General features: G+C 37.9%; 1 protein-coding gene across 8 annotated transcripts in view; it reads left to right on the top strand.

Annotated features, from left to right (window-relative positions):
• The window catches only part of rerea (arginine-glutamic acid dipeptide (RE) repeats a), a 167,621-nt gene that overhangs the window by 129,819 nt on the left and 13,937 nt on the right, over positions 1 to 23,865 (top strand). For all 8 annotated transcript variants that reach the window (XM_067372436.1, XM_067372437.1, XM_067372434.1 and 5 more), the window contains 5 exons: positions 2,031 to 2,079; positions 6,152 to 6,276; positions 6,376 to 6,475; positions 10,829 to 10,927; positions 18,774 to 18,854. In XM_067372436.1, the coding sequence (XP_067228537.1) occupies positions 2,031 to 2,079; positions 6,152 to 6,276; positions 6,376 to 6,475; positions 10,829 to 10,927; positions 18,774 to 18,854 (454 nt within the window). The remainder of the gene's footprint in view (positions 1 to 2,030; positions 2,080 to 6,151; positions 6,277 to 6,375; positions 6,476 to 10,828; positions 10,928 to 18,773; positions 18,855 to 23,865) is intronic.

Raw genomic sequence — 23,865 nt, 5'->3', positions numbered from 1 at the left:
TAGAACATGGTGCTAGCAATGGCAAGGTCATACGTTTGATTCCCATAGAATGTAAAGTGTTAAAATGTCTGCCAAATGTATAAATGTTAATGCAACTTTAAAAATTTTGAATGCATATAATTATATCATTTTGAAGTTCTGGGATTGCCAGAACATTAAATAAATATTTTAAAATATTGTTTATAAATGTTTTACATGTTGAAGTATATTAGGTTTACATTTAATGTAATAATCATCAAAATACATCTTCTTGTAACCTATATTTTGCAACATTTTAATCATTCATATGTATTAATTCTATTTAAAAAATCTATATATTTTTTAGTTGTCTGCCAATTCTTCATATTTTCTTGACACATTTTGGAGAGATTTCTTTGCTATACATGCTGTATGCGATGTAACTGTAGCTTGGCGGCCCTCAGATCACTGTCTTCAGCTCTTGTGTGCTTTGCTGCCTAATTCAGTCCCTCCAAAAATGCAGAGCCTGCAGAATGTTTAGGAACCCGGCCGAGTGATTTCTCCCCTCCGCTATCGCCATCATCTCACAGCAGATTCAGTTTCAGACAAGAGCGCATTAATGCTTGCCTGGCAATTTATTTCATGTGGATTTGTCTTTCATTATAGGAGTCGTGAGCGTTAGAATCAGACCTTTAAAACTTTAAACAGCTCAATGCTGAATAGCTTTTTTAATGCCGGCCTGTCTGCTTTTTCTTCATCTGTCTGCCATATTTGCTTCAGTGTGGAATTTCCTCCATTGACAGAGCTTGTGTTTTTAGTGGATCATGCTGGAGGGAGAGAGAGGGGTTGTTTATGAAATGTGCCCAGATGAAGGGGGATATGATTTGAGGCCCTAACCTCTCTCCTCACTTTGCAGCCAGGTTCGGGCAGCCAGCCCGGCGGTGGAGTGAGAGCTACTCTGGACGCAAATCATAGTGACAGTTTCTGGGCCCCGCTCTGTGCCTGGCTATATGAAAATCAGTGCTGTTGCCGTGGCAACAGAGCAGGGAAGGCTTTTCAAAAGGAACATCTTGTCATTTTCTTTAATCCACTGCAGCTGGAGATCGGAACACTATTATTAAATTGTAGTTGCCATGGTTACTGCCATGGGTTTGTAACAGCAGCCATTTCAGGGCTCCTCTCCCCCTGCTTATCATCTGGTCTTTTGGGGGCTTTTGTAGTGTACCTCCACAAAAACAATGAGAAATGTCAACTGCGCTGTTCGCCACCTTTTGTGCCTTTGTTCGGTCTATAGATTTAAATCCACACCATTTCCTCTTAGGCTCTATTGTGCATTAATGTGAATCTTGCGTTAATGTGATTATTTTATTGTGCTGCCAAAGCCATATAATTCCCTAAAAGCACCGTCAGGGCATTGAAAATGTTTTTGGAGAGGTAAAAACCTGTAAATAAAGCTGCTAAAAGGCTGTTATAGCCTGAAGGTTAACAATCTGAGCTCTTAATGCTAATACAATTTGAGTACTAACTAGGGATGTCAATCTCCATTGTATGAAGCACAATACTTAAAGGGATAGTTCACCCAAAAATGAAATTTCGTTATCTTTTACTCACCCTCAAGATTTCTATACCTGTACAAAGTTCTTTGTTAAGCTGAGCACAAAAGAAGATTTAACCTGTATGAGTTTCTTTCTTCTGCTGAACACAGAAGAAGATATTTTAAAGAATGTAGGTAACCAAACAGTTTCTGGTCCCCATTGTCTTCCATAGTATTTTTTTTTTTCCATACTATGGAAGTCAATGGGGACCAACAACTGTTTTGGTTACCTACATTCTTTAAAATATCTTCTTCTGTGTTCAGCAGAAGAAAGAAACTCATACAGGTTTAGAACAACTTGTGGCTGAGTAAATGATGACAGAATTTTAATTTTTGGGTGAACTATCCCTTTAACTTGAGACACATTTGCTATACTGTACGACACTTAAATACTAAGAAAGCTAAACGCATTGTATGACATTTCATAAACCTCACAACCAATTAATTTTTCTTTCTTTCTCTCTCTCCTTTCTCTCAGGCGATTAAACAGTACACAAGGGGAGATTCGAGTCGGTCCTAGTCACCAGGTATGTTTCTTTACAAATGCTGAGGATGTTATCTGAAACCTTGTCTTCCCTGACATTGCTTGTGGTGTGAATGGAACAGACATATCCGAAGCTCATATTAAGCAGTGGCTTGATTGACAAGCGCAAGGACTGCTTAGATATTACTAGTGGTCTTCTGTCACCTGCATACTTAACATGAACGTGTCCTCATAGCGCATTCAAGAAGATGCTTAATGGATTTTTCATGCACCGCAGTGCCCATATGGAATAGTGTTTTTGGAAATTGGCTGCTCAGAGGGTGTGGGATTTATTAGACACATTCAACAGTGTTTTATGGGAATTAGGAATGGTCACAGCGGTCTGAAATTGAAAAGCCAAAAGGAAGATCGCTAAAGAAGATGGCACACGATGAAAAAGACAGAGCACCACCAGCAATTAATGTCAGATGTTTTATAGTGTATATTCTCCCAGAGATCCGTTCGAGTTATCATGTGGAGTGAAACCAGTGTCAGGACCTCTGCCCAGGGTTACTTCAAATGACTTTAGATGAAGTTTGCAGTAATAAAGCTCTCTAGGGCTGGCCATTAAAGGCTAGCGCACCATGATATTGATCCAACCCGGGCCGGATCTGTAAGACTTTAGAACTGAATGTTAGTTAGATGTTAGGAAATGACTTTTGAGGTTTGCTATTAAGATTTATTTGAGCGCATGATTTTTGTATTTAACTCTGGCTACATTCTGCTTAAAGGATTAGTTCACTTCAGAATTAAAATTTTCTGATAATTTACTTACCCACATGTCATTCAAGATGTTTGTCTGTCTGTCTTTAGTTGAAAAGAAATGAAAAGTTTGAGGAAAACATTCCAGGGCTTTTATCCATATAGTGGACTTCACTGGGGTACACCTGGTTAAAGATACAAATTGCAGTTTCAGTGCAGCTTCAAAGGGCTGTACACAATCCCAGCTGAGGAATAAAGGTCTTGTCAAGCGAAACGATCGGCCATTTTCTAAAAAATAAAATAAAATAAAAATGTATATACATTTTAACCACAAATGCTCATCTTGCACTGCTCTGCGATTCGTCACGCATTACGTAATCATGTTGGAAAGGTCACGTGTGACTAGGGCTGTGACGGTGGCAAATTTTAAAGTAAATCACCAACAACCGCCGGTGTCGCGGTATAAGAGGTTGCATTAGACTTGCGTTTTGCCGTCATTTTGATGGACAGGATCGTAAAAAAAACCCCCTTCATAATCAATAATTACCTGTCATTTTAATTTTTATATTTTAATAAGACATTTTATTCATGAACTTACAGGATAAGCAAATAGGCATAGGCTATGCATTTATTTATACTATGAAAAGAAAGTTGATCAAAGACAAGCTGCGTCACTTTCAGTTTTCATCTTGAACACGTCACGGATTGTGAGTGAACCCTTTCCTCTTTACTACTGTACAGAACGAAATAAACATGGAAAAAGAAGGAAAAAAAAAAAACGTTGAAAGATACAATAACGTTAGCTTACCGAAATCTGTATCACGTCAGTTCAATCAGTGTTGCAAACAATGTCGCCTTTTCCTCAGAAAAGCCATTTGTTGACCATTAACTTATAGTCAGCAAAAAAAAAAAAAAAAAACGTAATTATGTAAGTAAGCATAAGTAACTTTATTATTATACAATTTCCTTAAACTAGGGTGCTCGTCTGTGTGTAATCAAGCGCATCGTTTTCATTTTATTCTGGAGACTGAACTCGCACTCTGCTGCCACACTGGAGCGCGCTCACCACCTACTGGACAGGGGTGGGAATTACAACAAGCTTACATACAAACTACATAATCTGTCAAAATGACGGATGGGATTTTTTCCGTCACTGCTAAAAAAAAATTCCATCAAAGACGGAAAATTTTCAGTTAACGTGATCTCTGAGATATGTAAATATATATTATATATTACGCCACAATACCGCCGGTGACACTCCACGACCGCGGTGGCGCGGTGTCATGCCTACCGTCACAGCCCTACGCTTGACCTTTCTCTTCAACTGAAGAAAGAAAGACACAAACATCTTGGATGACATGGGGGTGAGTAAATTATCAGGAAATTTTCATTCTGAAGTGAACTAATCCTTTAAGGGGTTTGGTCAAGTATTTCAGGATACACTGTTCAAGAAACATGTTCTCCATGTTTTTTGTGTGTGTGAATATACACTAGCGTTTAAAAGTTTGGGGCCAGTTATTAAAAATAAATAAATAAAGGATGCATTAAAGGATGCTATTGATGATAATCAGCAAATCAGCATATTAGAATGTCTGAAGGATCATGTGACACTACATAGAATACAGTTATTTTAAATTGGTAATATCTGACAATATTACAGTTTTGCTGTATTTCTAATTGAATAAATGCAACCTTCTTTCAAAAACATTAAAAAAAGAAATCTTACCGACCCCAAACAAAATGGTAGTGTATATCTATTAGTTATGCTTGCTCATATTTTGCCATTAGGCCTTCCACGACCTCCTTTTAACACTAGAAGTCCCAGAGATTTGTAACCCTCCTTTAGCCAAGTGGATGCTAACTGGCTAGTCTTTTGGCTATCATTAGCATCAATTCATGTGTAAATATGGTCATTACCTGAGCAATCTGCAGGGGGGTTGGGGGTGTGTGTGTGAATGGTTGCTGGTGGCTTGTTTGTATGTGTGGGGGAGGGAGGGCTGCTAAAAGCAGAGAACTTGATTGACCATGGGCCGGTTTCAGAAAGGAGGTTAAGTGAAAACTCTGAGTATGTTAACCCTGAAATGAGGGAGTGCAAGTGATGTTTAAAAAGTTAATTCACTCATTCACACTGCAAAAAAGTATTTTTTTTTATCCTATTTAAAGTAAATTTAAAAAAAAAAAAATCTTAAATCAAGATGGATTTTCTATATGAGAAAATTATATATGATATTTAGTCTTGTTTCCTGGGGGGATCTAAATTAAGTGCATTTTACTTAAGTAAAATGATCAATATCTGCCAGTGTGGTAATAAAAATAATCTTAATGCAAACGGAAAGTGTTGGAGTGTCTACCCAGGTGAAAAAAAGTGCAGTAAAATACACTTTATTTTAGTACACTTTTACACTTCCATAATGTACAGTGCTCTATTTCCGTGCACTTATTTTGTACTTAATATACTAAAAGCTCTTCTTTAGTACTTCTTAAGATAATCTTAAGAACATCTAAGTGTACTCAACTGTGCTATTTTGAGACACCATGAATTTGAACTAAAATGTGCTTTTAACATACTATCTCTGTATAGAAAAATGTATTTAGTTACCACTTATAGTACACTTGAACCCATCTTTCAAACACTTTTAAAAATGGACTTATGATGTATTTCAAATATAAGATTAATATATAATGAATATATACAAAATGTATTTATAATATATTACCAGGCAGTGCCAGGATTGTGAGTGATTGCTGGAATGTACTCACTCACTTTTTAATATTATTTGTAAATATGTGTACAAATGGTTGGTTTCTTTATTTTATTTTGTACTATTTTTATCAATAGATCTCAGCAACAAAGGAAAAAAAAAAACATGGGTGTTGATTTCTCCCTAAGATGGCAAAGTGAAACACAAGTTTCCTTGAAGTGGCTCAGCATGGCCCCACATTGTTTACATAACAAAAGCAACTGTTCACAGCTGATTAAGGATATTAGCCTAAAGCCTTCCAGCCCATCGGCTGTCCTGCGGGTTTTATAGGTAGAAAAGCCAAATGGCTGCTCTCTGGGACTTCTAGTGTTAACAAACTAACAACCACTCTTAGCAACTGCATATCAGCGCCCTGGTAACATCTTACGTCAGTGTCACCTGCAAAAGTCAAATTTAAATGTAATATTTATACACACAAGGGGAAGTTGAATGTTTAGTTGCCTCTTTGATTCAAGCGAGGTCTTTTAATCCCCTGTGATTGTTCACACCCCTCCATCAGCTTGATGCATGCGGAGATTTAATGATTTTGAAAATTGATATTTAGCACTCATCGCTAGTGCTATTTGTGTTGTGACCGCAGCTGTCTGTCCCCTCTGCGCTTTGCCAAATTAGGCCAAGCTGCCAGAGCTCCAGCCCTTTCCCTCTCCTGGAGGTCAGACAGTGACAGAGAATGAAGAGCTGGTCTGGATGCCTGGGGTCAATGACTGTGACCTGCTCATGTACCTGCGGGCAGCCAGGTAAGCACTACCTGGTACCCAACCTACCATTTCAGTCATGTTGTACATTGTTTTGTTGTTAGCTTGAACTTCATCAATATTCCCTCTCTCTGGTTGCAGGAGTATGGCAGCATTTGCAGGCATGTGTGATGGGGGGTCAACAGAGGACGGCTGCCTCGCCGCCTCACGAGACGACACTACACTTAACGCATTAAACACTGTAAGTTGACACACACTGTTCACAATGTAACTGACCCTTACTCCAGATTTAAGATGACAGGTGTTCTTTTAGCTAACATTAAAATTAGCATTGAGGAACACAAAACTGAAAATGGCAAATCGGGGAAAATCAGTGCACCTGGAGGGTTAATGATATGTTTTAAGAAGGTGTGTAGCAACTCAAAATGTAATAACAGCACATAATGTAATAGGTATTACATTATTAATGTAATAAAATGTTTATAATGTAATAATTTGTCATAATGCAATAAAATCTTGACCTCAATGTAATAAAGATTTTCCAATGTAATAACGATTTTCACATAATGTAGTAGGTTATTGTATGAGAAATTAAAATTTAAAAATTATGGTTTTGCTGTTTTTATAATAGTATTATTATAAAGGGTTAATTGCATGTAATTATGCATAATTCCTTGTTATAACTACAGTAAATACATGTAACGTGTAACAATGACACTGTAAAATAAAGTGTTACCTCGTTTTTATTTTTTTATTTATTTATGGTTTTGCTTGCTGTTTAAACATTTTATTAATAATAATTCCTATTATTAAATAATACTTTGTTTAAACTGTAAACAAAAGTGTGTTTTTAATACTAATAAGAAATAATTGTAAAAGCATGTTGACCTATTCAGTCATTATTTTTGTCATTTTGGTCACTTTTTTAAGGACCAAATATGAGATGCAAATAAACAGCCTTGTATATTCATCAGAATGTAGATTTATCAGACTCCTCAGTATCAGTTGACTTGTTTTCCTCACAATAAAATGTTGCTGCTGAACGGAGTTCTTTTTCAGGCATGGCTCTGATCTTCTGCTTTATAAGTGTTGATTCAGTCCGAGTGCATTTTTGTTATGCCATTACTAGTATTTATTGTTATTTTACTGTGGAGCAATTTAGACTAAGCCAGTCACATTATTCAGTTAAGAAAACCATAAAATGTCATAATGTCAAAACCAAAAAAAAGGGCCAGGCAGAGGAGTGGTTTAACAGACCACACGTTTCAGGAAGAGCCATTTTCTATATAACTAATCATTCAGGCTCATGAGGAAATCATTTTAATAACCCTATGTCTGAAAGAGATAATTACATGGGATTTGTGGCTTGATTTACTTGCCAGTTTCATTAATTAATTGTTTGGTTTATGGTCTAGACAGCTATTCCTGACCTTCAAACTAACTAAAGTGTGACATATCTGCCTGTATATGCCATCTTTATACAGTATACTCTTCTGTGCATCTAAGTTCCCACTACTTGCACAGTACAGCAGCTAAAACCCAATTTGTCTTGGCCAATTAAGCGCCCAGCACCAGAGAGACATAGTGAAGTAAGATGTCCCTTGCAGGCTTCATGCCTAATTGTCAAAAGATGAAGAAAAATCCCTCAGCGTTTTCGCTCACATTTGTTCACCTTCTCAGCGGTGCACCACATGCTGCCACTCTCTGAACCTCGCCTCGGGAAAGACACAGGCACCAGGGGCCATCAAAACACGCTAGTAAATTGGCGTTGAAGAGCTCCTCAGTGATGTCTGCGATTGTAAGATGTCTGAACAAGAGGGGTGTAATTCTTGTCTTCATTAATGCACAGTGGTCGCTGACAGCTGAGCTTTTTGTAAAGCCAAATTTATCACCCCCCACACGGTCAAGTTAGTTACCCGATCAAGTACAGAACTTATAGCGTGTTATGCTAATGCCGCCATTGTCGGACAACCTGTGAGCCGTTATCCAACCCATTCCTCTGTTTGTATCTGCTATCCTTGAAAAAAGCATTCAACAAATAACCCTGAAATGCAATAAACATGACATTTCCATTTTGACTGAGAAGTGGATAAGCTGAGAATTAATGTGAGCTGGGGTTCACTGTTTCCTGACCTTTTTCCACTCATCTGCAATTCCAATGAGCTTTCAGCCTGAACAGTGTCGTGCCTCAGTCAGGTATCTGCTTGCCTTTGACAAGCTGCTTTGTTTTAGCCATATTAGTAATGATTGCTGATGTCGAATTGTGTGTTTTGAACCAGTGGAGGTGCAGGAAAAAGGATTTAGCACGTCACTTCAACCACATATTGTTCTGCAATCAAATATTTTTGTAAACCAACCTAACTTTAAGCCTTTAAATAGTGAGTGACATCAGTTTGTGACAAAATGCTCTATTGTTAACAGCTAGTATAATAAGCAGCTTGTCTGGACGTTCTGAGTCATATTGCAGTGTTTTTCAGCGTCATCATCCTTTAGGCATGCGTGGCTGCTTTTCTGGCAGAATATTTTAGGTTATTTGAGTTCACGCTCATCTGCTTGCTCAATACTTAATGGCTTTCAGATTTCCAGTCCAGCTGTCCAAACTCACCCTATCTGACACTTTTATAGAGAGCCAATCACTGTTACAGTGTTCAGACTGTCCTTACACTGGGAAAAATGAGTCGATTGCAATCAGATATGTCAGTTACCCCACACTGTAATGAACTGCGGCGTAACTAACTAAAAGTTGCAACACTACTAACTAAACTTTTTTTTTTTTTTTTTTGAATAGTGTGATTAGCTGTTTTCAAAATAGTGTCACTTCCAGTAACAAGCCATTTTTGTCTTGGAAATGTAGTATTGCTGTTCTTCATGACACATATTGCTGGTTTTTTTTTTGTTTTTTTTGTGGAATGGTTAAATTCTGCTGTTTGACAATAGTTAAATTAGGATGTTTTATTACATTTTAGAATTTTTGACTCAACTTAAAGGATTAGTTCACTTTTAAATAAACTTTTGCTGATAATTTACTCACCCCCATGTCATCCAAGATGTCCATGTCTTTCTTTCTTCAGTGGAAAAGAAATTAAGGTTTTTGATGAAAACATTCCAGGATTTTTCTCCATATAGTGGACTTCAATGGGCACCAAACGGTTCAAGGTCAAAATGACAGTTTCAATGCAGCTTCAAAAGGCTTTAAACGATACCAGATGAGGAATAAGGGTCTTATCTAGCGAAACGATTGGTCATTTAAAAAAAAAGTAAGTTTTATAAGCAAAAATGCTCGCCTTGAGCGTAATACGCAATTACATTGAAAAGGTCACGCTTGACGTAGGCGGTAGTACCGAGTGTTTACAAGTTAAAAGTTCAAATACTAAGTCAAACGCCGTTTACAAAAAAGGCGCACATTATATACGCGCAAGCTCAATTTTGACTCGTCTCCTGATAGAAGAGCTGCACAATGGGAGTGTTTTACGTCAACAGGGAAACGTTACATATGCCTATGCTTTAATATTTAGTTAATAGTTCGGATTTTAAAGCCGTGGCGCGGCGCTGAGCTTCGCTTCCGGTGTGCGACCCATTTAAAATGCTGTTGCTCAGTAACGGTGGAAATCCATTTTGTCCAGTGATGCAGCGAGATGGAAACAGGGACTCACCGACTGATTCTAATGGCGGGATTGAAATGGTCCAGTCGAGGCAGGATTGAGATTTTTCCTCTGTTGGCAATGGTTGGCATTTGCCACATGTGCACCACCACGTCTCGTTACATCTTCATCGCCCGATGCTTGAGGTGTGTTGCCGCAGCAGTCTCTTCCATCTGCCTAATTTCTTCCTCTGTACTTTTAACTTGTAAATACTGACTCACGCGTGACCTGCGTGACCTTTTCAACGTAATTGCGTATTACTTGACGTCAAGAACACGCATCGTAGAACAGAGCAAGGCAAGCATTTGTGCTTATAAAACATACTTTTTTATTTTATTTTATTTTTAAATGACCGATCGTTTCGCTAGATAAGACCCTTATTCATGTTCTGGTATCGTTTAAAGCCATTTGAAGCTGCCTGAAACTGTCATTTGGACCTTGAACCATTTGGTGCCCATTGAAGTCCACTATATGGAGAAAAATCCTGGAATGTTTTCTTAAAAAACCTTAATTTCTTTTCCACTGAAGAAAGACAGACATGGACATCTTGGATGACATGTAAATTATCAGCAAAAGTTTATTTAAAAGTGAACTAATCCTTTAAGGTTAAATTAGTGTTCAATGCACATTAGATTTAAATTGGGTTGTTCTCTAGTTTTATGTATTTAGTGAAAGTCTTTTTTTGTGGTAAAAGTTTTATTAGCATTTCATAATAACACTTATACTTAAACATTATTGTAAGTTTAATATGGTCACTTTAGCTGAGATTCATTCAGATTATTAAATTATATTGTTGGATAGTTAATGTAATGCTTAAATATAATTATCTGATTTTTATGAGTAAATTGTAGTGTACCATTTCAAAAAAGTAGCTTTATTGTATTTTAAAAAGAGTAGTTTGTAAAGGTACATTTCCAAAACGGCTAACATTTAATGTGAATTTATACACACAGCTTCATGAGAGCAGCTATGATGCCGGGAAAGCCCTGCAGCGGTTGGTGAAGAAACCAGTGCCCAAGCTGATTGAGAAGTGCTGGTCAGAGGATGAAGTGGTGAGTGAATGAGTTAACTTTCTTCATTATGTGAAGAGGGAAGGCCGGATTTCGCTGCATTGCTGGCTCTTTGTCGTCCGCTGAAAAGCACTCAGGATTCCAGCTCCTCCAGCAGAACAGGGCAGCTGCATCCTGTTTATGGCCTGTGGAATAAATCTTCCCTGTGAGGGAGAAGCAAAGGAGGGGGAAATAAAGTCTTGGTCAGCTTGTGTTTGAGACTTAAATTTGATCCGAGTACCTGAAAGCAATTTGTGCTTTAAACTTTATAGTATAAGGAAAACAAAGGTGGAAAGAGATTTGAGGTTTTGATAACAACCTGAAAAGCGATTATACTTTTACCTTTAAACACGGGCATCTAGTGTAGAAGCCCAGGGTAAACCTTTTATTTATATAAATAAAAGATGTAATAACATTTTCATGGTCTGCACCCAGTGCCAAAACTCCATGCATACTCGCATTCAAACTCACTCCATTCATAGTCATCAAATAAACTAGATTTCTTCTAAATGTACTTTACGCAATACAAATGTTCAAAAAGTGTCCTAAATGTTTACTAGGTTATTTGGCTAGCGTTACATATGATCACGCTCTTATTCACAGAAATGCTTATAAACCTTTCAAGCGCCACAAGACAAACAAGAACGCACTGTCTGTGAATGTCATGTCTGTGTGACACACACGGCTTGTGCGCATAGAAAGACGCGCATCAGTATTGAGTTTTTTCACACTTGAACAAACAATAATAGAGAATTATGCCAAAATGTCAGTTTTGTCGAGTATCCTCATGGGAGCAATCTTAAATGAGTTAAATAGCATCTTAAATGAACTTAAAGATTTGTGAAAAAATGAGATGCGCGTCATGTTCGGCAGCAGCAGCTCTTAAAGTCACAGCAGCCTAATAAACCAGCTGTTATGATGTCTGTCATTAATGTTGATCAAAGAACAAGGGTAACAAAGTTTTAGCTTTAATAAGGATTAATCTATATTTAATTCATAATTTATGCAGTGAAGACTGTAAAGTGTTTAATAACTTAATTTCTGTATATTTCCTACCTGTTAGACAGGTAGGAAGGCCACAGGTAAATATGACATTTATTAGAATGGGTTTATGTAAATATTGTTTACTTTAATTTTTTTGTAATTTTTTTTAAGCCTAGTGTTGAAATTGATAGCTTTTAGTTATTCTATAATGTTGAATGTCTATAATTAAAGGGTTAGCTCACCCAAAAATGAAAATTCTGTCATTAATTACTCGCCCTCATGTCGTTCCAAACCCATATGTCCTTTGTTCATCTTTGGAACACAAATTAAGATATTTTTGCTAAAATTCGATGGCTCATTGAGGCCTCCATTGGCAGCAAGTTAATTTACGCTTTCAGATGCTCAGAAAGCTACTAAAGAAAAATTTAAAACAGTTCACTACAGTAGTTCAACCTTAATGTTATGAAGCGAATACTTTTTGTGCGCCAACAAAATGGCGACTTTATTCAACAATATCTAGTGATGGGTGATTTCAAAACACTACTTCAAAGCATTACGAATGTTTTGTTTCGAATCAGTGGTTCGGAACATGTATCAAACTGCTAAAGTTATGTGAACTATTAAAATTCCGAAAAACTTATGACGTAACGAAGCCTCGTTTACTGAAATCACGTGACTTTAATGCTCCGAGCCATTGTGTTCCAAAGAAGAATGAAGGTCTTAAGGGTGTGTAACGAGATGAGAGTGGGTAATTAATGACAGAATTAAAATTTTTGGGTCAACTAACCCTATACTGTTTTAAAAAAAAAAAAATCATAGAGGCATCAGTAACTGTATTAGTATCAGTGATACTGGCTTTCATTCATAAAAAGATGCTATTAAACAAATATTTAAAATATACTGTCTTTAAGTTGTTTCTACAGTAATTTGGAGAGTAACTGTGATATTACAATATAAAAATATTAAAACCTCCAATGTTTTTAACCATGATTAACTGCAGAGTAAATGTGCGATTAATTAGTTTGTTTTTTCAATCGATTGACAGCACTAATATGTACATATGTACACATTCACTAAAAGCTACAAGGCTGAATTTTAAAAGTAGTGGCAATGTTAATGGTGCCAGCAAGCCCATTAAAAAAGATCAGTTAGCTATGTGTATCGATTTACATCGGTATGTTTAACTGAGTGCGGGCCTGTTTTTTAATGTACGCAGGGAAGCGTGTGTGAAGCGAACTGTATAACAGTCTGTCTGAGATGAATAATAGAGATGCTGAATAAATACTGCATGAGCCCAGGCCTCGATTACACCACTGTTGGTATTTTTCTTGATGGCGTGCGCACACCCCGCAGGAGGCTGTTTGGGGCAGGCCAGCTGCCCCCTCCTCCCAGTCTGTAACCCAGCCAGGCCACCACTGCACTGTCAAGGACACCGCTCCCCCTGATCTGATTTCAAGTTGTGCTTTTGCAGCCCTGCAGCCTTGAGGGACAGGTGTAAATGTACCCCTGACCTTGGACGCTCGCACCAGCCCCGCTGCTCCTCATTTATTTATCATCCCGTGCTTTCCCTCTCTCTCTGCCTGCAGGTCCATGGCCTCATTATTCCTGCTCTTTTTCCATCGCTCCTTTTTGAAATGTGAATAAAAGTGACAGTGACTGTCTCAGAAATGACAGAATCATCCCCTCTTCAGGGTCACTTGTCACCCGTCTCCCTCAGCCGCTCGACCCGGCCCTCCGAGCTTCTCTTCTCCTCGACTAGCCTGCAGCGCTTTCAGCAGCAGAAAGGAAGAGCGTGCCATTTCATTTCTTTTCCCGTGCCACAGTTTATCGGGAGAATTCTTTTCCCGCGGTAATGCTCTAAAATGGCATGTCGTATGTAACACCCTTTAATCTGGTAAGCCATTTTAGTAATGCAGTATAAGAAATATTTGTCCCTGTGAGGTTTTTTTCCCCCCTTCTGTCATATTTCCTCTAAGGATGGGCTCAACTACTTAAATAAACTGAAGTTAATTGATCAAAAGTTACAGTTAAGACTTAAGTTTTTACAAAAAAAAACAACAACTTTCAAATAAATACTTTATATTCATGGTTTCCACAAAAATATTAACCAGCACAGCTTTTTCTAACATTGATAAGAAATGTTTCTTGTTCTCCAGATCAGCATATTAGAATGATTTCTGAAGGAACACGTGACACTGAAGAGTAATAGTTACTTGAATTTCAGCTTTGCCATCACAAATTAACTTTTAAAATGCTAAAATATTTTAAATTAAGATATTTTAAATTGTAATAATATTTCACAATATTGCTATTTTTACTGTATGTTTTATCTGAAAATAATGCAGCTTTGGTGAACATGATACTAAAAATATTAGAGACAACAGAGATTCAAAAACATAAAAAAAAGAAAATCTTACTGACCGCAAAATTTTGAATGGTAATGTAGTTTTTTTTTACCGAACATAGAGGGTAGATAGTTCAAAAATAAAAATCCGGTCAAAATTTGATCACCCTCAAGTCGTTCCTAAGACCAAAAGAAAGTCATAAAGGTTTTGAATGACATGAGGGTTTTTAATCTGAGTAAACTATCCCTTTAAGAGAGGGTGAGTTTGAATGTGCTGTGTTTTGAAACAGAAAAAGAAAAAAGACACTGAGTGTTGTTTCAGGGTGTCTGATATATGACTATAGTGAGGGCTGCTATCTGCTGCTCTGCCCTGCTGTGTATTATCTCAGGCTTGTCACAAGTTGATGAATGACAGCGTCAAGCTCCAGATAGTTGAGTGCTCTGTGCAGTAGTGGGCAACCTGGCAAGATTGTAGCCCCCCAGTGGCGATCGAAGAAGCCTGCATATTTTCTCCAAACGAACACCTACCTACTCTTTAATATTAATCTCAGTGCACAGTAATAAAGGGAGGTGGGTCTTATTAGAAGGGAAGAATACCCAAAGTACAGCAGATTGACTTTTTTTCTGCAGAATATGGAGCTGGCCACCCACTTGGAAGGTTACATGGTTTAGTTCAGTGGTTTTCAACTGGTTTTGCTTCAGTACCCAGGATTTACATGGGACATAAAATGGTGACGCAACACGGTACAAAAAATTATTATACAGAAGTGAACAAAAATGTACTTAAAATCTGGCTTTGAAATATACTGAATGTTACACTGAATAAAAATGGTAAACTACATATTTTTTTGTAATAAAAAAATAATGAAAATAGTTAAAAAATACATTAATTGCATGACAGCGTGTTTTTAGACTGAACACAGAAAGAAATCCAGTAAAGCACTATATGCAAACTATTATATTCTAATTAAAATTAAAAAATTCAATTTATTATATATTACAATTCAAATAATACTGTAAAATTATATATAAACTGACTCACCAGTTGACAACCAATGAAATAGTTGGACATATTTTCCTGTTTGGACTATTTTAGTTTTGTGCTAAGTGGAATCAATAGTGCTCAGATTTAAAGACTGTTTTATTGCCATGAGACTCGCGCAGGCAGGAAGGGTGTGTTGGAGAATTTCCTGTCACCTTTGGTTTTACACAGTACACTAGAAAAGCTGCGGTTAAGCTAAATCTATGCATATTTATAGACTCGAGCGCTAAGCAAATGCTTAAGTGGCGGCAGCGACAGCCTGATTTAGAAGCATTTCCAGGCATCTGCTCATATTAATAGGACTAGTACTACGGCTGGACCTTTCATAGTTTTCCCCCATGTCTCTCTTCTTTTCTATTGTGGTTTTGATGTTATGTAAGGTTGAAATGGACAGGATGTGGGCTGGCTCTCATCTCTCTTTGTGGTCGCTTTATGTGTGAAAACACCATCATCATTGCTGTCATGTCAAGTCATATTTGTGTGTGGTGCTATCTGCGACTGTAATTGTATACTGTTATTCGTCTTCGCCCATAGCAAGTCAGCCTCAGCGAAAGGCCAAGCACACTGATTTCATAAGACCCCCGTGTGTTTGTGCCATAGAGCTAAATGTTAGGCATTCCTGGTATTTGAAGACTGCCAGACTGCGTGTGTTTGTGTTGGACACACGTAGTGTGTTTTGTATGGAGTGTTCTGACACCATCTGTTTGTACATGCTTGAATGCTCTTAACCAGTTTTACAGCTTTTAACAATTATGATTTAGGCAGGAAGTGCGCACGCATCACAATAGCCTTTTCAGCTGTATTCCCTTCTCCCCTCTCTCTTTTACAATAAAGTACTGTCGAGCAGTGAGAGAGAGAGAGAGAGAGAGAGAGAGAGAGAGGCAGAAAGCAGAGCCAGCGCACTGGAACAATTTTTGACAGAAAGAAGCCTGTTGTTTCGGCAGAGCGGGCGGCTGGTGACTCGGTAGCGCTCGCCTCCCCCTCTCACCCCTCCTCCACTCTCCCCTCGCTCTCTGGCCCCTCCCGTTATCTGCCCTGTTGCCTAGCAACGGTGGGCCGGAGCAATCGTAGCAGAGGCAGAGCAATTCAGGGAGCAGATTGGTGGATGATTTATTAGTTGCGCTCAGAGTGCAGCGAGCCCAGGCAGCTGAAATGGAGCCTTAAAGTGGAGCCGACATGCAGCGAACGAGACAACCGCGCACGTAGAAGCCTGCCTGCAGTGCACTGTAAATATTACAGTAGTGGAAACATAATTAAGGTGACATAATCAGGCCGCTAACATGTGCCGCTCTGGCAGGTGTAATTGATTTTTGTCCTGCCGGTCAGGATCCGGGACCTCAGATAATGAAGGCACGCTCAGATCTCTTTAACGCTTAATGTGTTCAACAAAATGCACATGTTCACACCTTAGACCTGTAGTCACCAGGCTGGGGATTTATTAACACATGAGACTCATCAGTGTGAGATTAAAGTTGTTCTGGTTAAGTGGTTGTTGCCTTGGGTCACAATGCCAAATGCTGGTACAGGTCACCAGTGTATAAACAAAGCTAGATCAACTTTAGTAGATTTAGAGCCTAATTTGTCTCCTTAACTTTTTTTTTTAGCAGTTAACTTCTTATTTTCTCACCCTGATCCTTTTGTTATTTTGCTTGCTTCAATGTTAAGCCCTTGAAAACATTGAGTAAAATAACTTGGTACTTGGAGAGTCTGACATGTTCTAACTCATAACTAGTACTTTAGTCATAGGGGCATTTAAAGATCATCACACACTCGATTTGTACATTGCACCACCTGCTGGTTAATCATCCGCCTCTTTACCATAGCAGATGAAAAGTGACGTTTGTGGTAAATATTTTTCTAATGCTTGCGCATCTCGACCCATTATGGAGTCTTTTGCAAGGTTAGATCTAGTGTAAGAAGCTTCTAGATTTAATTTGCAAGATTAGGAATTTTTATTGTACTCAAACATCTAATTTATTGCAAGTTTTTCAGAGCTTGGAGGCATAAATCTTTTAAAGAGAAACAAGTAATACTTCCTCCCTTCCTCACCGCAGATTGTTCTTTCAAACGCCATGTGTAAACAGTTCATGGTTACATAACTAGTATGCATTTGAGAAGTTGTCTGAGAATGGAGGAGGAAATCCACGACTGGTTTTGCAGCTGACTCGTATCATTCAACCACGTCTAAATCGAACATTGCCTTAGCTTTCTCCCACTAGTTTGTACTTAGTGAAACATTACGGCTCCCTTGTAAAAGCCACCAAGAGGGGGTTGGAGTTTGAGTAATGAGCAGCGCAGACATAGAGGTGATGTACATGCGTGCGCACACTTAAAAAGAGGTCTCAGAACATGCATGTGTGACACAACTGCTGCGATCCGCCATGCATCAAATGACTCCGCTCCAGGTTTTTCAGCCAGCCGCAGACCAGAGGCTCTCTAGCAGAAAGATCACATGTAAAGCCTTCCCCTTTGTAGTGGAGGAGCAGAGAGTGACAAGCTATCTCTTGCTCGTAAAAAAAAAACGACGTACCTTCGGAGACTTTGTGGATTTGCACCTCAATTTTTTTACTGCCTATGAGTGGACGTAGAGATTTGGGTCGTGTACCGAGTGGACTTTTCACAGGCTTTCCGAACAGTTTGTTTGTTGAGGACCGTTGACTGAGATTACTGTGGAGCGGGGCTCGCCGCTGGAACAAGAAAGTAAATCTGCTGGTTGTCTGCTTCGCTGGTTATGAATGTTTCTGCCTCCGCTTTTTATGGCTCACAGTCTGTGGCTCTTAAAGGAATAGAAAAGCATTCAAGCTACACATTCTCCTTTATATTACAGCAGTCTGTGTAAACGCGTTTTATTTTTGGAGGTACTCTTCGGTTGTGTTGTAAAAGTTATTTTCTCATGGTTTTATTAAGTGAATGTTTTATTTGATAACTGTACTTGCTTGTTTAAACCTTCAGTCATTTTTTTTACATTCATAAGCCTGATTATTTTAACACAGTTTGCATAAGTTCTGTTTGTTTGCAGTAACTGTAAGCAAATGGGTTTGTAATTCTAGTACTTTGCACAGGACTCAGGCAGCTGTTTGAAGTGTGAGTGTGCAAATTGTAAGATCAGAGAGAAGTGTGTTGTGATTCGTCATAACTTATTGAAGTTCAGTTTCAGCTTTGAACTTCAGTGCCGTGCGACCCTCATATGCATATCACCTTGCCGAACTTTCACCAAGATTCAGACGAGCTGCCATTGCGTTGCTACTCCGCTGTGGTTTAATCTCTGCTTCTATTCCTGCTTTTGTTGTCATTTCCCCTCATTTTTTTCCACTGTAACAGAGCTGTGCTAGCACAAGCAGAGATTTTCAGATTAAGATCACGACATTGTTTTCTTCCCCTTGCGGTTCACAATGTAATGTATGTGTAGTGCTTTATGTCAGTTCTTACGGGTGCTTGGAAATCTAATTTTCACTTTTTCTCATTTCTTTCCCCAACAGAAACGATTCATAAAGGGTTTAAGGCAGTACGGGAAGAACTTTTTTAGGATTCGGAAAGAATTGCTCCCTAACAAGGAGACGGTAAGTCTTTTTTTTTTTTCTTTTTTTTTCCTGTGACAAATTGAATACATTAGTCATCGTTGGACACTAAAACAAGTTCACTCCTTTTCACTGTGGTTTCTCATGTTTTGAAATCGAAGCTATGTCTTAGTGGTTTCAAAAACGGTGAGGTTAAGAAAATGAGTTTAAGCCATAATTTGAGTGCATGAATATTAGATTTAACAGTAAGCATGTTAGGTGCTTGAACAGGGGCCCTGGGACGTGTTTAGTCAAAACAGAAACATGACTGTTTATATAATATTTAGTTACAGCTCTGTACAGCTACACACCTGATTACTGATGGCTCAAAGAACTAAACTTACATTAAGCGCAAAGCAAAGTTATTTGTTTAACTTGTTTTTGTCCACAGTGCAAGTAATATTGCAAATAATAAATGTAGAAATATGTAATTTTACTTTTTTTTAATTAGTTTTTTTTTGTTTTGTTTTTGTTTTTTTAAGACTGCACATTTTTAAATTCATTGGGCAGATTAAATTTTAAATGCATGTTACTTTGCATTTCACCAGTATTCGTAGCAGTTTAAGTTTTGTTTTCATTAACATTTATTAAGGTCATGGCTGCATGAGTAAATTTTAGGATTCCTCTGTTTTATCAACATGACATGAGGAGCTTGTTGACGAACATCATCTAGTTTTTTTTTTTTTTTTTTTTTTCATTGAACGTTTACAATTAACTTGTACGGTAGATACATTTGAAATATAATACTTTTTAAATGTTATTTAATTTTAATCTAAATATTTTTGTTTGTTGTTTACAGTTGATAAAAGTTGAACCCCTTTTTAACAAGTACAGTATGCTTTGCATACCAAACATGTTTGTATCAATGTTTTATCAGGTCATCTGTTAGCTTTACTGGCCTCGGTGTCATGTCCGATAGACTGCAACACAAGTTCTGGCTAATAGGTCGGTTATCAAGTGCATGCTTTATGGGGTATTGACTTGGCTCAATGATTAGTCAATAAAGAAGATCCCTGCTAGCAAGAAGGAAGCTGTGTAAAGGCCTGTCACCCTTAAAGTACCACAGTCATTGATAGTTTTGTTTGACTCTTCATGCTGAACAACACGTATTCCACTGGACATAAATTCTTATTTTAAATGAGCCCATTTTAATTATTAGTGAACTGTATGACCCTGCAGATGAAACAGAGTAAATAATCATTAACTCAGTGTGTGTACACTCCCAAATACCTGTTTGGCTAGTGGAGCGGTGCGCTTTTGTGCTGAAATTTGTCACTTGTTCATTTTCATGTTTACCTGCAACAAGGAAAGAATACTTGTGGGGCTTTAAGAATCCTGTAGTTTCTTTTTGTTTAAATCCTGCAAATTAACATGTTGGTTTCATCATTTTAGTATTGACCGAATACTAAGTTTCTAAGTTTTTCTGCATTTTCTTTTATCACTGGCAATATTCAGAAGAAATAATGGTTTTGCAGTTTTTTTTTTTTTTTTTTTTTACTTTGTAGCCTCTTAAATATTTGAAATGTTTGAAAAAAATGTTTTTTGTTGTTGTTAACACTTACAGGACATTTGAAAATTGTAATTTTAGAATGATTTAATATCAAACCCTATTCAAATGGAGACATTTACATTTCCATTTAATCTATTACGTACATGCATACATAAACAAGCCAGCCTTTAAAAATCAGGACAAGAAGAGAGAATGATGGAAAAAGGAGACATGGAAGCACAACAGTCTTGCTCAAGGGCAGGGTTGAGGGGTTAGCTCAATGTACACTAAGAACAGCGAGTGTTCTCTAAAAAGCCCCACTTTGCTTAAGATTGAAGTCGCTTTTGTGCTGAAAGCCAGCTCTATGTGCAAGTGCCAGTCAATACCCTGCGGAAAGCTTGATTTATTTTCTCTACAGTCCTTCTCCCTCGTTCCCATTTCTTTTCCCATATCTCTCTTTCTTGTGTGACTTTGAGTATATTCTGAAACTCCTTCCTTCATTCATCCAAGATGAAAACCTTTCCAGCTCCTCAAATGCCAGCTTTTCTGGTGAAGACTCTTTCCTGTGAATTTCTTCCAGGTCGTCTGGTCCAGGATTTGATATGACCGTAGCGTTTTTAAATGCCCAGGGCCGCGGAGGGTGATACAGTGCAGCTTTTTCTGCCTCTCCCCATTTTCCCCCACAGCACTTATTAGCTGGGTTTCTCATAAAGAGCCGGTGCCAAGGCTAAGCACCCACTGCTGTGCAAACACACCAGGCCTGACTAGCTCTTTGGAATGCTTTTATATGAAGTCAAATAAAAGAGGAAGTTAGGGAAGTGGGTGTGTCGTCTTACTGTCTCTGCTCTTTTCGCTGCCACCATTTCCTCCACTTGAAAGACAACGTCATGGAATAATTTGTGTTCTGGTGCAAGAAATGTTCCCAAACAAACCCGGTATGATGTGTCTACAGATCGCAGATAACGCAGCTTTGCAGTTTCTGCCAGTGTGCTGTCCCAGAAAGATTTTTTGTACTCTACTTTTCTTTAGTGATTTTAGACCTATTCATTTTGAATTATTTCCTACTAATGAAATCATTAAACACAGCAATAGCAATTTAAGCTGCAAATTCAAATCTTATTAGAAACAAACTATTGCTTTTTTTTATGCATTTTAAATCCCAAAAGTGTTGTTTATATATTTTTTATTTGTATATGACAGCTTGTTAACTGATTTTTGTTTTGTTTTTTTTAATTTAAGAAACTTATTTTTTATTATTTTTTTTTTTCTTTTTTAAAAATTTCCATATGCTTCTCATATTAAAGGGCAAATTGCTCTGTCCCTGGTGAATCTAAAACTTTGGCATGATTACAGTGCTTTGTGACAACAGTCTGTGTGCTTTTAACCTTTTGGAAATCTGCCCCAGGCTTTTTAAATCTAGGTAGACCCTTGTTTTAGAAGGGTGCAGACTAACTGCTAACAATCCAAAGCTTGATTAAATTGTACCTGCAGGAAAAAAAACATTAGGTTGTACAATAGAGACTCTGTAATGTGGGATGAGATGTATGGGGGACATTTTCCATCACTTTGGAAAAATAGCCATACCGTAAAGCAGCCATGGTGTAATCCAGCTGCATTGCTGGCGTTGCAGAAGATTCAATTGTGTAAGGAGGCAGCCCTGGCCCTCGGGCCCTGTAATTTTCAAGCTAAGATGGCCAAGATGATAGAACTGTTCTCGGCACAACCTTGTAGCAGATGTTTGCCCTGGTGCGATCTGTATAAATGTCAAATTGAATTCATTGCAAAGATGTTAGCCCCGCAGCCAGTGCCCTAGAGAGCCGCTTGTGTGATTAGAGGTATTCAGGGTTGGGCACTAATTAAAATGGCTAAAACTGGCGGTCAACTCGATCGCCAGCAGCTGTCCAGTTCTGATAAAATTGTCTGTTTGTTTTGGTAAATGTTTATGGAAATGTTTTTGATATTGGTGTACTTAACCATTTTTTATGGTTTAAACTTCCTCTTGATAGGCTATACAAACAGATTATAATTCTTTCTGTTTAGTGTGTATGAAACGTGGGCATGCATAGCCTGTCTGTTGTTTGCTGTCTGGCTTTCTGAACAAAGCTGTGGCTGTACAACTTGATCTTTTGGATTAAAGAGATCGACCCCCATCAAAAAGTCTTGCTGTGGCGTACTTTTGCCTCCATTGGCAAAAAGCGCTTAAAGCAGGGAAACACAACTGCTGATTCCTCTGCTTGTGCCTCGTTGACCTGCAAGCGCACGGCTTATTCTTTCTTTTCCAACAGAAAGCAGCAGCGCAGCAGGGATTCGCTGTCTATTTAACATCCTTTTACACCACGCTCTATCAGCCAAGGCCATTGTAGTGCACATTTTTCTCTCTCGCATTTGCCTGATTTAACCACAAGGTTGGGCAATCGTGTTTGAATGGAGACCGTTTTTACAGTGTGCTACATTGCTTTGTTGACTTTGGAGCAAGGTTACAGTAATAGACGTCTCCTCTCAATGAATATTTTTTTTTTCTTTTTTTTTTTCAGGGTTCTTCTCAGACCGTATAACAACGGCATTTATTTTGACTGTCAATATGGAGTGCCTGGAGTGGGAGCAAAAATTGGTGGTGGCAAAGCATTTAAAAAAATGCCAAGCTATCAAATGAAATCTTAGTGGTAACTGTAAACACACTGAAATATTTTTTAGTGAGATTGTGCAGATATTTTGTCTATATAAATATAAATATACACACACAATCAAACCAAAATTTGTTCAGACATCTTGAACATTTTATTCATTATAGTTATTCACTATAGTAAAAAAAAAATGGTAATAAAATATGACGATCTCAGAGATAAACTGTCAGAAAAAATCTTAATTATGACAGAAAACACTTAAGCAAAACATGGTCAGGTCAAAGTGTCTTAATTTTTGGTTACAAATTTTTATCAATTTTACTGGTAGTCCACTGTATGAAGAATTTTTGGGTATAATATGTGATAGTTTACTTTATTTTGCTATCCTCACTTACATAAATGAACTATAGTGTCCTGCACCCACTTTTAAAAATATAAAAAATGTGTGTGTGCACTATATGTATGTATGTATAGTGCAGTTAATTTTTCATCTAGCATTTAAAAAGTTACAGTACAGTACAGTGCCATAAGTGAGTCAAACTTCTTTTTTTTGTTGTTGTTTTTTTTTTTTGTGTGACAGAGGCTTGAATTTGTCATTACCTCTGTATGTCTCTCCCTCCTGCATTCATATGGGCACAGTTGGTTCCATGCAAGAACCGGAAAGCACACGGGCCAACTCAGCTAATTAATGTTTACAGCTGCACATTGCCTGTCTGTACCTAGTGACCAAATGTTCTCGTATCAAAAACATTGTTTAACCAAGCAAATGCTCTTGAGGTTTACTTCATGCTGTTGCTATCTTCCATTACCCCCCCCAACACCCCCAACCCCCTCGCTGCCCTCCCTTGCATTCTCTTCTGCTCTCCTTCCCCTGTATTTGTCAGCTACAGCCTTAACCGTT

Source organism: Chanodichthys erythropterus, chromosome 20 (assembly GCF_024489055.1).
Source record: "Chanodichthys erythropterus isolate Z2021 chromosome 20, ASM2448905v1, whole genome shotgun sequence".
NCBI lineage: Eukaryota > Metazoa > Chordata > Actinopteri > Cypriniformes > Xenocyprididae > Chanodichthys > Chanodichthys erythropterus.
The sequence above is the reverse complement of the archived record's forward strand: the minus strand, read 5'-3'. Positions and strand labels throughout refer to the sequence as shown.